At 43.1% G+C, this 18,355-nt stretch overlaps 1 protein-coding gene across 1 annotated transcript in view; it reads left to right on the plus strand.

The window, feature by feature from the left end:
- LOC124620120 (probable cytochrome P450 6a13) overlaps positions 1-18,355 on the plus strand; it is a 72,209-nt gene that overhangs the window by 23,848 nt on the left and 30,006 nt on the right. Inside the window, exon 7 of the mRNA XM_047146791.1 lies at positions 8,766-8,978. Coding sequence (XP_047002747.1) covers positions 8,766-8,978 — 213 coding nt within the window. The remainder of the gene's footprint in view (positions 1-8,765; positions 8,979-18,355) is intronic.

Below are 18,355 nucleotides of genomic sequence, written 5' to 3' on the forward strand. Positions count from 1 at the left end.
GTCCTCACAGCTTCACTTCTGCCAGTATCTTGTCTCCTACCTTCCAAACTTTACAGAAGTTCTCCTGCGAACCTTGCAGAAGTGAAGCTGTGAGGACCAGGCGTGAGTCGTGCTTCGGTAGCTCAGATGGTAGAGCACTTGCCCGCGAAAGGCAAAGGTCCCAAGTTTGAGTCTCGGTCGGCACACAGTTTTAATCTGCCAGGAAGTTTCATATCAGCGCACACTCCGCTGCAGAGTGAAAATCTCATTGTGGAAACATCCCCCAGGCTGTGGCTAAGCCATGTCTCTGCAGTATCCTTTCTTTCAGGAGTGCTAGTTCTGCAAGGTTCGCAGGAGAACTTCTGTAAAGTTTTGGAAGGTAGGAGACGAGATACTGGCAGAAGTGAAGCTGCGAGGACCGGGCGTGAGTCATGCTTTGGTAGCTCAGATGGTAGAGCACTTGCCCGCGAAAGGCAAAGGTCCCAAGTTTGAGTCTCGGTCGGCACACAGTTTTAATCTGCCAGGAAGTTTCATATCAGCGCACACTCCGCTGCAGAGTGAAAATCTCATTCTGGATTAAAAGGATAGTTTGCTTCTCACCACATAGAGGAGACAATGGCTGACAGAGAGGCCCATTGAATAAAAACTGCTAGACATTATTTAGCTGTCAGACTATATCCTAATCAGTCTTTCCTTCTCATCCCGCGTGGTAAATCTGACCTGATCCACAGTTCTGGGTGAGTTTCACAAAATCTGCTCCTTTTCCTAGACCTCTCCAGTTCTTTTCCTTCACCCCTCTTCCTTCCCTTTCAACCCTTCTGCCTGAAGAAGGAGCCACTGGCTCTGAAAGCTTGCCCAATTACAACCTTCTTTTGTGTTTGTGTTCTGCCACCACTTGGTGAGGAGATTTTTTTTGTCTATCTAATTAAAGTAGATTATATCCTTTGTGAAATACAGACAAAACACACAAATGTTCACACATGCATAACTAATACATACTTGGCCAGTGTCATATCATAGCATTAGGGCCTGACTGCATTTGAGGTGAGTGGCATTCTCAGTCGGGGCAGGTAGTGATAATACAGAAGAGGCATGATGTGGGAATGGTGAGAGGTAGCCGGATAGGGATGGGGGAGAGGCTAGTGCTGCCTGTGGGAGCATGTAGAGATGTGGTGGGAATAGGACAGGTGGCTAGCAGGATTGAGACGTTGTGCTTAAAGGGGGAGGGGACACAGAGGAGAGGACAGAAGTAGAGAAGGGGAAAGGACTATGCAGGTGTGCTACCAGGCAGAAGGTGTGTGTAAGCTGAAGTAGAAGCAGGGAAGAGGATAGAGGCAGTTAAGAGGACAATGACCTGCCTAAATCCTCTACCAATTCTTCTCAGTTCCTCATCATTTACCCCCTAGCCACTGCACTTCACTATTAATACCATTGCCCTCTGCACCAACATCCCTAATGTCCATGGCACTGTTGCTACTGAACATAACATTTTCCAATACTTGACTGACTCTAAGCATATAACCTCCTTTCTGGTCACCATGACCAACTATATCCTTACCCAAAATATTATTTCTCATTTGAAGACTTCACCTACAAAAACTCTGTGGTACAGAAATGGGGATCCACACCACACCATCCTGTGACAACCTATTTATGGACCATTTAGATATATCCTTTCTAGCCATCCAGAATCTCAAACTCCTCCAAATTCATTAATGACATCTTCAGCATGTGGATTGAGGGTGAGAACATCCTATTCACATCCAGAATGTCAGCTCCATCTCCCCATTTGTATCACCTGATTGTCCTCAGCCCAACAAGCCACCTTCTTTGATGTTGACCCTACCTCAGGGATGACTGCATCAGTACTCCCATTCATGTCAAGCCTATCTAACAGTGCCTCTACTTTGACAGCTCCCACCCATTCCACACCAACAATCCCTTCAGTACAGCCTAAACACACAATGTTGTTGCATCTGTAGTGACAATCAGTACTTCTCCAAATATGCCCAGTCTCACTGGGCATTCCTCACTCTCCTCACCTTGTCTAGCAACAGATTTCCTGCATCTTGTCTTTCCAGTCACCTATCAACTATCATATATCAACTGAGCAGCCTCAAAGGAGTGCTGCCTTTATCACCAATTACTACCGAAGACTGGACCAACTGAATCACATTCTCCACAAGCACTTGGACTACCTGTTGTCATGGCACGGAATGAGAAATATCCTCTCCACAGCACATCCAACCTGTGCAATATCCTTGTCCATCCCTGTTCCCCTTCTGCTCCCAACCCCTTGTACCATGGCTAATACTGCTGGAATAGATCTAGATGTAAGTCCTGTTGTATACACCCTCCCATTACCAGCCCTGACACAAGCATTTTCTACTCCATCAAGGGCAGGGTCACCTGTGAAAGCAGCCACGTGATCTACCAACTTGGTTGCAATCACTATGCAACATACTGTGTATGACCACTAACAAGCTGTCTGTGTACATGATTGAACTCAGCCAAACTGTGTCTGAGTGACAGCTGTATCATGTCATTGCTAAGAATAGTGCAAAAATGATGTGCTTGACTTCAAGACTGCTTTACAGCCTGTCCCATCTGAATCATCCCACCAACACTAGTTTTTATGAATTACTCAGGTGAGAATTACTCTTGCAGCATTACCTTTGTTCCTGTAAACATTCCCCAGCCTCAGGCTTCATTAGGTCCTGTCCTCCAACTGCTTGGATTCCATTCCACTTCTATCCCACCAGATACCTGTGTGGTCCTTTCCCCTTCATTACTTCTCTTCTCTCCTCTTCTCCTTCTCTACTCTGGCACAGCCTACCAATGCTGCACCTAGCAGTCCACTATCTAGTCCCTGCATGCTCCCACAGGCAACACCAGCATCTTCCCCTGCCCTACCTTGCTATCCCACCTACTCAATTAAGCAGTCAGGACTTAGTGTGCAAAGACATCAGTGGCCATTTGTGTGTGAGTCATGCATGTGTGAATATGTGTGTGTTTTGTCTATGTTTGACCAGGGACTTAGTCTGACAGTTAAATAACATCTAGAAGTGCTCATGAAATGTACCTGTGTGCCACTCAATGCCTCCACCATGTGGTGAGTGGCATCTAATCTTTTCATATTGGTGTTATAACATCCAAAATTTTCCAGTGTTTGGTTGAATAGATTCATCTATGCAATCACAAGGTATGCATTAATTGCACATTTAAATTATGATTTGTGAATTAATATTTATATGTGTACTGTATGTTATCAAATATCACCATATTGAGTAGATGGAGTGACGCTGCAGAAATATGCTTCCTTATCTCTCTATCATTTTTCATAATTGATGAATTTTATAGTACATGGAAGCTTGTTGTACAGTTTTATTCCAAATTATGTGTCCTTTTTTTGTCATCTGTTATAGCTTATAGGTGTCACAAGTATGTTATCTGGCTGTTTTATATAGTCATTGTGAAAGTCGAAATTTTTTTCATGTTTCCTTACTAATTTCATATTCCTCAATGCACAATAATGTTTTGAAGATGTAAAAGCCAGACAATGGTGGAATGTTTAATAATACCCTGAATGGGTGTCTAGTAGTCCTTTCAGCACTCTTGTATTCTGAAATTTTGCATTCTGAAAGTACCCTGATATGCAGGAGAGTTACCTCAGAATATGATTCCATATTTTGGATGTGAATGAAAATGTATAATATTTACTCAGAGCTGCCTGTTAATTTAAGCAGAGTTTCAGGATCTTATTCCTTTTACTACAGAACTGTTGATCCAAGTATATTGCACTCTACATACCACTTGGATAATGAATATTTATAATATGTGGACTGTGAAAATTTAGGGCTACTGTTTTATTGTTGTTTATAAACAGATGGTTTGCTGAGAACAGCCACTAAGTTGGTTTCTGTGGCAGTTTTTTTTGAAGAACCTATCTTTTCAAATTTTTTTATAACAGTTGTGCCTTCAGCAAATAATACTGTTCTTGTGGACAACTAAATTCGAGATCACATGATTTTTTTTGGTCATCAGTCTTCTGAGTGGTTTGATGTAGCCTGCTGCAAATTCCTCTCTGTGCCAATCTCTTCACCTCAGAGTAATACTTGCACACAATGCCAACAATCATTTTCTGGATGTGCTCCAAATTTCTGTCTTCTCTTGCAGTTTTTTCCCTCTACAACTTCCTCATGTACCATGGAAGGTTTTCCCTTGTGTCTTAACACATAATCTATCATCCAGTCCCTTCTTCCTGTCAGTGTTTTCCATACGTATCTTTCTTCACCATTTCTATGGAGAACATCCTCATTCCAAATGTTATCAGTCCACCTAATTTTCATCATTCTAGAGCACCAAATCTTAAATGCTTCAGTTCATTTTGCATGATTTTACATTGTCAAGCACTTTTTCTAGGTTGACAAATCCTATGAACATGCTTTCAACCTACTTACTGTTGTGAAACATCAGAACTGCTTCTCTGCTGCCTTTACCTTTCATAAAACCAAGAGATCACCATCTAACACATCCCCCTGTACACATCTTTCTGTACATTATTCTTCTCAGCAGCTTTGATGCATGAGCTGTTAAACAGATTGTGTGATGTTCCTGTACTTAGCTGCTCCTGATATCTCTGGGACAGAGTGGTTGATATTTTTCAGAAGTCTGATGGTGCATCTCCAGACTCACAAATTGTACAAACCGACATAAATAGTTGTATGGTGGATACTTTCACCAAAGATCTTAAACGTTATGGAGGAATGTTATTTATGCTTTAACTTTAATCTGTGGCTAATTCTAGATCCTCTATTTCTACGATTTCAACCTCTGTCATTAACAATAATAATAATAATAGTAATGATAATATGCATAACTTGTCTGAAAAAAATTGTTTCTGTAGAATTTTGTTATCTTGTACGTAATTAAGTATAGTTGATGGCAAGAACGAAATAATATTTAAGCTTTCATTACTCTCTGTCTCGCATTTTTGTGTAAGTGGGAGTTTTTGTGCTTTTTTTATGTTTTTAGAAAAATGTTCGAGGTTCCTAATACGTGCATTAGTTAACGAATTAACGGAATTAACGTCTGGGGTGAAAATCAGACAGTTTTGCGTTGCACCCACAAGACTACTTATGCTTATTATACACTTCATTGTCGACTTTTCGCTTTGTTGTCATGCTTATTTGATTTCGTCACTTTCTCAGACAACGGATCTGGTCTGGGAGGCCCTAGTTCCTTTGCGGCTAATTATTCCTGGTAATTTCCTTTTCTGTTAGCACTTAAAACAGATTCAACAGAGTTCATGTTGCAACTGCACGGGAAAGCCGGTTCCTCCACAGTAAACAACCAACTCCGAACCCAAATAGCCGTATGCGGAAATGATTAAATTCAAGTAGTACCGTACTGTCTACCAACATGGCATTGACTACGAATGAGGCGCTGAGAGCCACAAGGCCCAAAAGCACACCGCCTTCGACCCCACATTTGAGTGAACATCGGAGAAACCAATGAGAGTTTTGCGCAAATGTTCATACATATGTATAATGTGGGTCTACAGTACAGATAAGCGTGACTCACCATAAGATCAACAGATGTCAGAAATATGAATAAATCCTACTGTCTCACAATCGGCGATGATGTGGTTTAATCTCAGCACATAAAATGGTTTACTATATGGCAAAATCCATAGCTTAATTTTCTGTATCTCGTTCAGAATACCACAAAATAGGTTTTTCTGACAGTATAACTATAACGTATATTGATGTCTGATCTAATTTTACTGTATAGAGAGTGAATTGGCATATCTGAGGAATGTGCTGCTGCCTACCGGGATTTACGAGGTGCGACAATAAAGTAATGAGACTGAAGCAAAAAAATGTTGCTTACGGTTTTACTCAAGTTTAGTGTTGTCTCCTTCAAAGTAGTTCCCTTCTGGTTGCACACACTTTTTCCAGCGCTTCTGCCATTGATGGTAACATTTCTGGAACTCATCTTCTGTAATATCCTCCAAGACCCTCGTCACAGCTTTTTGGACATCTTGTGTTGTTTGAAAATGGTGTCCCGTGACCGCCGTTATGACTTTTGGAAATAGAAAAATGTCGCATGGAGCGATATCTGGTGAATAAGGTGGCTGTGGTAGTACTGAAATTTGTTTTGAGGTTAAAAATAGCTGTACTGACAAAGCAGTATGGGATGGCCCATTATCGTGATGCAAAATCCAATTCTCAGCAATGTTGGCATGGGTACGAAGAACTCTTTTACGAAGTCTTCCTAAAATTTCTTTGTAGTAATATTGGTTAAATGTTTGTCCAGGAGGCACCTAGTCTTTATGAACAATTCCCTTGGAATCAAAGAAGCATACAAGCATAAATTTCCCTTTTGACTTTGACATGCGAGCTTTTTTTGGTCTGTGTGATCAGTTTGAGCACCATTGCGAACTTTGGCGTTTTGTCCTTGGATTGTACTGAGAAAACCAACTTTCATCACCAGTGATAATGCGGCTCAACAATTCTTGATTGATTTCTGTTTGCTCTAACATATCGGCTGCCACATTTTTCCATGTTTCTCGCTGTTGTGTTGTGAGATGTTTAGGGACCATTTTTGCACAAATCTTCAGTTATTATTAGACAAACTGTTTCTCGATTAATGTTCAGTTCTTCTGCAATCATTTTCATGGATAATCTTCGAACAAATCGTACGAGTTCACACATCCTGGCCAATTTGACATCCGCCTGTGAGGTTGATGGGTGTCCACTGCAGTCTTCATCTTCAACATTCGTTCTGCCTTCACTAAACATTTTATGCCAATGAAAAACTTGAGCTCTTGACATAACCTCCTCTCCAAAAGCCTTCTGATGCTGACCGTAAGTTGTCGTCGCGTTTTCACCCAATTTAACACAAAAAGAAATGGCATACCGTTGCGCAATATTATGCGGTTCCATTTCCGTGACGAGAGACACAAACACATCTTAACTTATTACAGCACAACTCATGCCTGAGCAGTTGCATCAACGTGCTGCTTGGACTAGAAGCATCTTATAGACCAAGGCCAAAGATATTGTGCCTACGCAAGTCTGCAGGGTTGCCACATCTTCCAAAGAAAATCAGTCTCATTACTTTATTGTTGCACATCGTACGTCGAGCAAAGGGGGATAAAAGTCTGCTGCAGTGTGCTACCACCTCATGGCACTGATGTAAACTTGTAATTGAGTAGTAAAGGCCAGCTGTTTATCAAATCCGCATGTATTTGGCCCATAAGGCAGTTACATCATGCCAGTTGTGCAAGTGCAAAACCCCTTAAAACGTGCACAACTGAAGGTGTACTCGTGCCCCTGATGTCAAGTTTCACCGGGTCTACAGGAGCATAGTGTGGCAGATTTAGTGCTGTGTGTTTCATATTACTACATCTACATTATGTTTAACAGGATTCAAAGAAAAATAATCATTAAAACCGAAAAGTGTCAAAAGTTAAACTGTTCATGCGGTCTTGAGCTCTTACACAACAACCGCCACTGGAAGGCGTTCGATACAGTTCCGCGCTGTCGCCTGATAAACAAAGTAAGAGCCTACGGAATATCAGACCAGCTGTGTGGCTGGATTGAAGTGTTTTTAGCAAACAGAACGCAGTATGTTGTTCTCAATGCAGAGACGCCTACAGACGTTAAAGTAACCTCTGGCGTGCCGCAGGGGAGTGTTATGGCACCATTGCTTTTCAAAATATATATAAATGACCTAGAAGATAGTGTCGGAAGTTCCATGCGGCTTTTTGCGGATGACACTGTAGTATACAGAGAAGTTGCAGCATTAGAAAAATATAGCGAAATGCAGGAAGATCTGCAGCGGATAGGCACTTGGTGCAGGGAGTGGCAACTGACCCTTAAACATAACAAATGTAATGTATTGCGAATACATAAAAAGAAGGATCCTTTATTGTATGATTATATGATAGCGGAACAAACACTGGTAGCAGTTACTTCTGTAAAATATCTGGGAGTATGCGTGCGGAACGATTTGAAGTGGAATGATCATATAAAATTAATTGTTGGTAAGGCGTTGAGATTCATTGGGAGAGTCCTTAGAAAATGTAGTCAATCAAAAAAGGAGGTGGCGTACAAAACACTCGTTTGACCTATACTTGAGTATTGCTCATCAGTGTGGGATCCGTATCAGGTCGGGTTGACAGAGGAGATAGAGAAGATCCAAAGAAGAGCGGCATGGGTTATTTGGTAAGCGTGATAGCGTTACGGAGATGTTTAGCAAACTCAAGTGGCAGATTCTGCAAGAGAGGCGCTCTGCATCGCGGTGTAGCTTGGTGTCCAGGTTTCGAAAGGGTGCGTTTCTGGATGAGGTATTGAATATATTGCTTTCCCCTACTTATACCTCCCGAGGAGATCACGAATGTAAAATTAGAGAGATTCGAGCGCGCACGGAGGCTTTCCAGTAGTCGTTCTTCCCGCGAACCATACGCGACTGGAACAGGAAAGGGAGGTAATGACAGTGACACGTAAAATGCCCTCCGCCACACACCGTTTGGTGGCTTGCGGAGTATAAATGTAGATGTAGAACATCGCTACTCAACGAAGTAAATCAGTTACAAAGTCACAGATGTGATGAGTCACCAAGCTTCCTATTGTTCCATCCCTCACTATGATGTAAAATAATAGTAGCATTAAGTGTACAGAGCTCCATGTAGATGTCTTTGGCACGACGTACACAACCAGTAGACACCTGAACTAATATGCAGAAACAATTACCCATTTAATCCCGGGTGGAGCTTGCAGGTTACTCCTTAGAAGACATCGCAGCGCACGGGACGATGTTCTTCACGGAGGGGTGCGACCCGTGCGCGACTGCCCTCGCCTTCACGCTGTTCGAGCTGGCGCACAACGTGGACGTGCAGGAGCAGCTGCGGGAAGAGGTGGTGGCAGCCACTGGGGCGGAGCTCACGTACGAGAAGCTGCAGGAGATGGAGCTACTCGACCGCGTCGTCTCTGGTGAGGATCGCTTCAGTACTGTTCCTGTTGCCAGCTGCATGCACTGTCTGATCGGAAGCATCCTATGTAATGCGGAATAACTTTAAAAATGGACACAAACAGTCCTGACCACAAAAACATCACTTTGCTCTTATAAGGAACACTTTGGATGCATCTCGTAATAAATCAATGTTTGGCCAACACCTGACACATCATGATCACTCGGAAGGACCTATAACGAATAATTTAAAGATTCCTCACACTGTACCTAAAGGACATTTACGCTATGTGATCAAAAGTCCAGGACACCTGGCTGAAAATGACTTACGAGTTCGCGGCGCCCTCCACCGGTAATTCTGGAATTTAATATGGTGTTAGCTCACCCTTAGTCTTGATGACAGCTTCCACTCTCGCAAGCATACGTTCAATCAGGTGCAGGAAGGTTTCTTCGGGAATTGCAGCCCATTCTTCATGGAGTGCTGCACTGAGGAGAATTATCGATGTCGGTAGGTGATGCCTGGCACGAAGTCGGCGTTCCAAAACATCCCAAATGTGGTCTATAGGATTCAGGTCAGGAATCAGTGCAGTCCAGTCCATTACAGGAATGTCATTGTCGTGTAACCACTCCATCACAGGCCGTGCATTATGAACAGGTGCTCAATCGTGTTGGAAGGGTGCGTTTCTGGATGAGGTTCAAAATGGTTCAAATGGCTCTGAGCACTATGGGACTCAACTGCTGAGGTCATTAGTCCCCTAGAACTTAGAACTAGTTAAACCTAACTAACCTAAGGACATCACAAACATCCATGCCCGAGGCAGAATTCGAACCTGCGACCGTAGCGGTCTTGCGGTTCCAGACTGCAGCGCCTTTAACCGCACGGCCACTTCGGCCGGCTCTGGATGAGGTATCGCATATATTGCTTCCCCCTACTTATACCTCCCGAGGAGATCACGAATGTAAAATCAGAGAGATTCGAGTGCGCACGGAGGCTTTCCAGCTGTCGTTCTTCCCGCGAACCGTACACGACTGGAACAGGAAAGGGAGGTAGTGACAGTGGCGCGTAAAGTTCCCTCCGTCACACACCGTTAGATGGATTGCGGAGTATAAATGTAGATGTAGATGTACAAGTAGAAGATGTAGTCACCATCCGGAAATTACTCTTCAACAGAGTGAAGCAAGAAGGTGCTTAAAGCATCAATGTAGGCCTGTGCTGGCCGGCCGGTGTGACCGAGCAGTTCTACGCTCTTCAGTCTGGAAACGCGTGACCGCTACGGTCGCAGGTTCGGATCCTGCCTCGGGCATGGATGTGTGTGATGTCCTTAGGTTAGTTAGGTTTAAGTAGTTCTAAGTTCTAGGGGACTGATGACCTCAGCAGTAAAGTCCCATAGTGCTCAGAGCCTTTTGAACCATTTAGGCCTGTGCTGTGATAGTGCCACGCAAAACAAGGGGTGCAAGCCTCCTCCATGAAAAACACGACCACACCATAACGTCACTGCCTCCGAATTTTAGGCAATACACACACTGGCAGATGATGTTCACCGGGCATTCGCCATACCCACACCCTACCATCGGATCGCCACATTGTATACTGTGATTCATCACTCCACACAACATTTTTCCACTGTTCAATCGTTCGATGTTTACGTTCATTGCACCAAGCGAGGTATCGTTGGCATTTACTGGCGTGATGTGTGATTCATGATCAGCTGCTCGACCAAGAAATTCCACCTACCGCCTAACTGTCATAGTACTTGCAGTGGGTCCTGATGCAGTTTGGAATTCCTGTGTGATGGTCTGGATAGATGTCTGCCTATTACACATTACGACCATCTTCAACTGTCGACGGTCTGTGTCAGTCAACACACGAGGTCGGCCTGTACAGTTTTGTGCTGTACGTGTCCCATAACGTCTCCACTTCACTATCACATCGGAAACAGTGGACCTAGAGATGTTTAGGAGTGTGGAAATCTCGCGTACGTGTGGCATAAGTGACACCCAATCACCTGACCACGTTCGAAGTCCCTGAGTTGTGCGGAGCGCCCCATTCTGCTCTTTCATGATGTCTAATGACTACTGAGGTCGCTTATATGGAGTACCTGGCAGCAGGTGGTAGCACGATGTACCTAATATGAAAAACGTATGTTTTTGGGGATGTTCGGATAGTTTTGATCACAAAGTGTACTTAACACATTAGAAGAAACAGAGATTTGTGTTCACTACAAAAATAAACTGTCGTCCATACTCAACAAGCAATTACACTTCACATGAAAAATATTTTTGTGGTCTATTTGATGAGTTACTATAAAATGTTTCTGCTCTTTTGTTTCTCTTTTATTCTTTATTTTATATTTTATGGAATGTTTCCTTGACTGTATAAAACTTTGCTTACTTTATTTTAAACTATTGGCTGCTTATGTTTTTTATTTTTTATTCATGACTACCTTAAAAGGCCCAGTCAATTGTATAACAATCACTATGCAGTACCTCCTTTGATGTAATATGACGATTTTGCTCTAGGCTACCTAAAGAACGCTATTATACTTCCTTTCGTTTTAATTCCCCTTTTATTTCTCCAAATAATAATTGTAACTTGACACTTATTGCTATTTAATGGACATATCTGACTGTAATTAACTATATTCCCAGTATCGTTTATACTTTCTGACTGCTTGTGCGTTAATTTTACGTTTATGACTACTTTGAGTTGTCTATGACGTATTAAATGATAGTGATGTAATCTATATTTCCGTACGTCTGACAGTATATACGCCTATATTATGGAATTTCGTGGAATATTTATGACTGTAAACAAATATGTTCACAGTTTCTTGATACTTCAACTTCTTATGCTCATTGTTTTGTGGTTTTGACTACCTCGATGAGTCAATGAGATTTTTTTGCCGTAGTTCTTTTGATATAACTTATTTTTACATGCTTTAGATATTATGTATACCACTTTACTTTTTATCTTGTTGGTTACTTGGGCGATCTCATCTGGGGGATCTGACACATATGACGACAGTCATTTTACTTGTTTACCAGTGTTTTGTAACAGATAGTCGCTATCGCAACTTTGAAATCGTGTTCTGTTGAAAAGTGCACATCGATACCTCCACGCCATTTCCATTGCGAATAACGGCGTCACTCAAACAATATTTTGACTGCCACTACCATCTAGCAGCAATCTGCAGTCTCTGGCATGCATTTCTATACGTCGTCATGCATGCCAGTATGTATTTAACATCCAGTAGCTGTTGCAGCTCTAAAATGGTCTTCATCTGGATAGCGCATATCGATACGACAATGCCGTCTCCATGGCAACCATTGGTGTTGCTGAACCACTGTCGTCGGCCGAGGTGACCGAGCGGCTCTAGGCGCTACAATATGGAACCGCGCGACCGCTACGGTCGCAGGTTCGAATCCTGCCTTGGGCATGGATGTGTGTGATGTCCTTAGGTTAGTTAGGTTTAAGTATTTCTAAGTTCTAGGGGAGTGATGACCTTAGAAGTTAAGTCCCATAGTGCTCAGAGCCATTTGAACCATTTTTTAACCACTGTCCTTGCTGGCATACAATCTACAAGTTTGCGACAAATGCCCACAGATGGTTATCGGTGTTCTCAAAAAATGGCTCTGAGCACTATGCGACTTAACTTCTAAGGTCATCAGTCGCCTAGAATTTATAACTAATTAAACCTAACTAACTATCCTTGGGTAACAGAAGAAATATTGAATTTAATTGATGAAAGGAGAAAATATAAAAATGCAGTAAATGAAGCAGGCAAAAAGGAATACAAACGTCTCAAAAATGAGATCGACAGGAAGTGCAAAATGGCTAAGCAGGGATGGCTAGAGGACAAATGTAAGGATGTAGAGGCTTATCTCACTAGTGGTAAGATAGATACTGCCTACAGGAAAATTAAAGAGACCTTTGGAGATAAGAGAACCACATGTATGAACATCAAGAGCTCAGATGGAAACCCAGTTCTAAGCAAAGAAGGGAAAGCAGAAAGGTGGAAGGAGTATATAGAGGGCCTATACAAGGGCGATGCACTTGAGGACAATATTATGGAAATGGAAGAGGATGTAGATGAAGATGAAATGGGAGATACGATACTGCGTGAAGAGTTTGACAGAGCACTGAAGGACCTGAGTCGAAACAAGGCCCCCGGAGTAGACGACATTCCATTAGAACTACTGACGGCCTTGGGAGAGTCAGTCCTGACAAAACTCTACCATCTGGTGAGCAAGATGTATGAAACAGGCGAAATACCCCCAGACTTCAAGAAGAATATAATAATTCCAATCCCAAAGAAAGCAGGTGTTGACAGATGTGAAAATTACCGAACCATCAGTTTAATAAGCCACAGCTGCAAAGTACTAACACGAATTCTTTACAGACGAATGGAAAAACTAATAGAAGCCGACCTCGGGGAAGATCAGTTTGGATTCCGTAGAAATACTGGAACAAATGAGGCAATACTGACCTTACGACTTATCTTAGAAGAAAGATTAAGGAAAGGCAAACCTACATTTCTAGCATTTGTAGACTTGGAGAAAGCTTTTGACAACGTTGACTGGAACACTCTCTTTCAAATTCTAAAGGTGGCAGGGGTAAAATACAGGGAGCGAAAGGCTATTTACAACTTGTACAGAAACCAGATGGCAGTTATAAGAGTTGAGGGACATGAAAGGGAAGCAGTGGTTGGGAAGGGAGTAAGACAGGGTTGTAGCCTCTCCCCGATGTTATTCAATCTCTATATTGAGCAAGCAGTAAAGGAAACAAAAGAAAAATTTGGAGTAGGTATTAAAATCCATGGAGAAGAAATAAAAACTTTGAGGTTCGCCGATGACATTGTAATTCTGTCAGAGACAGCAAAGGACTTGGAAGAGCAGTTGAACGGAATGGATGGTGTCTTGAAGGGAGGATATAAGATGAACATCAACAAAAGCAAAACGAGGATAATGGAATGTAGTCGAGTTAAGTCGGGTGATGCTGAGGGTATTAGATTAGGAAATGAGACACTTAAAGTAGTAAAGGAGTTTTGCTATTTGGGGAGCAAAATAACTGATGATGGACGAAGTAGAGAGGATATAAAATGTAGACTGGCAATGGCAAGGAAAGCGTTTCTGAAGAAGATAAATTTGTTAACATCGAGTATAGATTTAAGTGTCAGGAAGTTATTTCTGAAAGTATTTGTATGGAGTGTAGCCATGTATGGAAGTGAAACATGGACGGTAAATAGTTTGGACAAGAAGAGAATAGAAGCTTTTGAAATGTGGTGCTACAGAAGAATGCTGAAGATTAGATGGGTAGATCACATAACTAATGAGGAAGTATTGAATAGGATTGGGGAGAAGAGAAGTTTGTGGCACAACTTGCCCAGAAGAATGGATCGGTTGGTAGGACATGTTCTGAGGCATCAAGGGATCACCAATTTAGTATTGGAGGGCAGCGTGGAGGGTAAAAATCAAAGGGGGAGACCAAGAGATGAATACACTAAGCAGATTCAGAAGGATGTAGGTTGCAGTAGGTACTGGGAGATGAAGAAGCTTGCACAGGATAGAGTAGCATGGAGAGCTGCATCAAACCAGTCTCAGGACTGAAGACCACAACAGCAACAACAAACTTAAGGACATCACACACATCCATGCCCGAGGCAGGATTCGAACCTGCGACCGTAGCGGTCGATCGGCTCCAGACTGTAGCGCCTAGAACCGCACGGCCACTCCGGCCGGCGGGTGTTCTCACACTGATGAAATGCTGTTTGTAGCAATTACTTTATATAATGAAATGCGCGTATTTGTTCATTTGTTATTCGCTTTCGTGTAACTATTCTTTATATACCTTATTGTAATAACTGTTTTACGTGATCTGTACCTGATTGGCTGTCGTTGATGTAATTCGGTGTGCAGTGGGCAGAGCATCGTGTATTTAACCAACAACTGCGTTGCTCTCCTTGCCAGGTGATGTTTGTGGAGTTAACAATACCCGCTCCATTCACCGCCACCGCCTACCATCATGGGCATAATTTCTTCTTTTAATATTCGTTGTATATACTGTATTTTATATGTTACTACTATTATCAGACATCCCTCTAAATCGATTCTATATTCATATTTCAGTATGAGGGACTAAGGGTTGTCAAAAACTGATCGAAACCGGTTACCATGAAAACAAATGGTTTTGCAGCCGAGACTGTTTGTGTCCATTTTTAAAGTACTGTAAGGTTGAGCCAGACAGTAGGGGATTCTGTCGTTATTTCAAAGGGTTTATTTTATTGCCGGCCGGAGTGGCCCAGCGGTTCTAGGCGCTACAGACTGGAACCACTCAAGTCTTCTTTGCACTGTTCAGCAACTGTGTCATTTAAGTCCAGAGATCGATAAAAGGAACCAGTTATTAATTTATGCGAAATTTCAAGTACAACCTCTACCCATTGTAACTCAGAGGAAGTATCTACTGGCCGGCCGCGGTGGTCTCGCGGTTCTAGGCGCGCAGTCCGGAACCGCGCGACTGCTACGGTCGCAGGTTCGAATCCTGCCTCGGGCATGGATGTGTGTGATGTCCTTAGGTTAGTTAGGTTTAAGTAGTTCTAAGTTCTAGGGGACTGATGACCACAGCTGTTAAGTCCCATAGTGCTCAGAGCCATTTGAACCATTTTGAAGTATCTACTTCCGTATTTCACCACAAGATAAACTACTTCTAACAGCAACAAATATTTTACCACAAACTGTATTTAATCTATCCTTTCTGAACACTGTTAGGTCTTTGTAAAAGTTTCAGCTAAATTTGTCTCAGGCCTTAGTCTGCTTCCAACACTTATAACGGTTTGAGCTTCATTGCTTTCTATTAGCGCATGGAACTCTAGCTCTTTCCCAACACAGTAACGACATTTTACAGCTATAATACCTAAGGTTCCTAGGTTTTGCATTTTCCTGTGTTTGACCTGCACCCATTGAGATAGAAGCCGTTTTTGTTCTATACCCAGACCGTCTAACCTAAAAAGCAACCCAGTCCACTCCACACAGTGTCTGTTACCTGTGTAGCTGCCTCCTCTGTGTGGTAGGTCCCTGGCCTATTAAGAAGAACCCGATACAATACCCTACAACACACCTCAAGTCGCAGAATAGCCTGTGCCTCTGATTCAGACTGTCCACTCAGCTCTGTACCAAACGTCTATTAAACGTTTGCCCCACAAGCAACACTGGCAGTCTTCGGCACTTCAGACAGTTGCTAGAAACCAGAGAGAATATCTTCCAGTCCATAGCGACGCGCACCATTAGTAGCAAAGTGAGCCACCATCAGCAGTCGGTTACACTCTGTCACTTCGTGGCATCCGAAAATACTCATTTCCCATCGAGGATGACTCACCAATCCCCTGCTGGTATGCGCACACTGTGCACAATGGGCTTCTTTCCCTCCTTGATAGCCATGCACCTAAGGGGCCCCACTACACCCCTAAAATTGGGTCTGTCAACTATAGTAATTCAACTCCCTACGAATATCCAGGTCTTGCAGCGTGAGAGGCTTCCCTGAAACGCTACAAACAACTGAATGTTGGTCATAATCTTTATTAATCACAGATAGCGCCTGAAACCTGTTTGTCAGACAAACTTGGGAAGCCTTTTTGTCAGCCATCTGAAAAGTCTTTCACTGCCTGCCACAACTGAAGACAATCTCCCTCTCGAGCACATGTGTGTGTGTGTGTGTTAGGTGGGAGGGGGGGGGGGGAGAGGGGGAGGGGGGCCCACCCTCAATGTGTGCAATGACTGAGGAGCCTGCAGCAGTGGACCGACTGGGAGACAAGTGGGACATGCTGGCTAACCCTTGGATTCTCACGTCTGGTCCCCCACAGTGATGCCATCGGCAACAACTTCAAGCCAAGTGAAGGGCTATCAACTCAGCTTGCACGTGCACACAACAGTCACTCATGGCTAACAGTTGGTCACTCGGAAATGTAAAATTTAGTAGTCATGACTATCAATTTAAGCCTGCACTTCAAACATAGAAGACGGAATAACACAGTTATCTCACTGAGAACACTAGTATTAAAAAGTCTTTTCTCAAATCGATTATGCAAATGCCCATTGTGCAGTTCTAACAAACACTATCCATTCTACACATATTGGAGCTGACTGCACATATTACCACGTCAACACCTTATGGAGTAAGAAGGGAAGTCGAATCGGACATACAAATTCCAAATTGATTCTTCAATTGCGCCTCAAAAAATACACAGAACAGAAATCAAATGCTTCACAGACAGGCAGTGAGCCGAACTGCTCCTCGTATATGTTGTTTAGTGCGAAGTTTTAGCCTTAGGAAGGGTGCCTAGCCACAGAAACGAAAGTCAGACGTATTGAAGGTGCTGGGGACAGCAGCTGAGAGAACTAGATCTCGTATTTATTTACTGCCACAGCCGGCGGCACCATATGCGCGCAGCAGACAGCGATCACACCACAGGGGCGGAGACATGCCCTCACCGCCATGTCAAGTCACTTGGGGGTGATCCAGAGGTCTCTCTAAAGTGATAAAGCTGCATGTACCACGACAACGAGACAGAGTCGTATTCAGTCTACATGTTAACAACCTAAGCGCCAACTGGCCTCTTGTTGACGATCTACACTGTGAGCTTGGACTATGTCTGGTGCTCTCTGGCTGGCTTTCTCATAGCAGAGGAATGGACAATGACTTTATTCACGGACCTACTGTATTTGACAAATTCCGTTTTTTGCTTAGTCACAGCCAACGAGAAGTTCGTGTTACGCGCCAAATTCTCGGCCTGTACAGATATTTTAGCTAGTCTTTTGTTCAAATAAAGGGAACAGAAGCACCGTTCCAATAGAAACCGTAGCCAACAAGTACACTATTCGATAAAGGGTATCCAGACACCTATTGCTGGGCATTAATTTAGGGTGTATCCACCGTCTGCCTTCATGATGGCTCGAACTCTGCTTGAGCCACTTTCAGTTAGGTGTCCGAGGTGTAGGACTGGTAGCCCATTCTTCCTAAAGAGCGAAACCAGAGAAGATAGTGATGTTGTACGCTGGGGTCTGGAGTGAAGCAACGTTCTAATTAATACCAAAGGTATTCCATTGGGTTCAGATCGGGACTCTGGGCAGACCAGTCTATTTCAGGCACGTTATTGTCTATAAATCATTACCCCACACATGCTGCTTTATGACAGAGTGCAATGTCACGCTGATACAGTTATCGTTTTCTCCAAGCTGTTCCTTTACTGTACACAGTACAGAACGATGTAAAATGTGTTCATATCCTTCCACATTGTGTTAGCTGGACTGCTGATGGCACTTTGCCACTCACAGGTGTTTCCTTCTGCTGATTCCATTCGCTTCTTTACAACAATCCTCCGCGATGCTCGACAACCCTTGTCTGTTG

This window comes from Schistocerca americana, chromosome 6 (genome assembly GCF_021461395.2).
Source record: "Schistocerca americana isolate TAMUIC-IGC-003095 chromosome 6, iqSchAmer2.1, whole genome shotgun sequence".
In the NCBI taxonomy this organism is placed as follows: domain Eukaryota; kingdom Metazoa; phylum Arthropoda; class Insecta; order Orthoptera; family Acrididae; genus Schistocerca; species Schistocerca americana.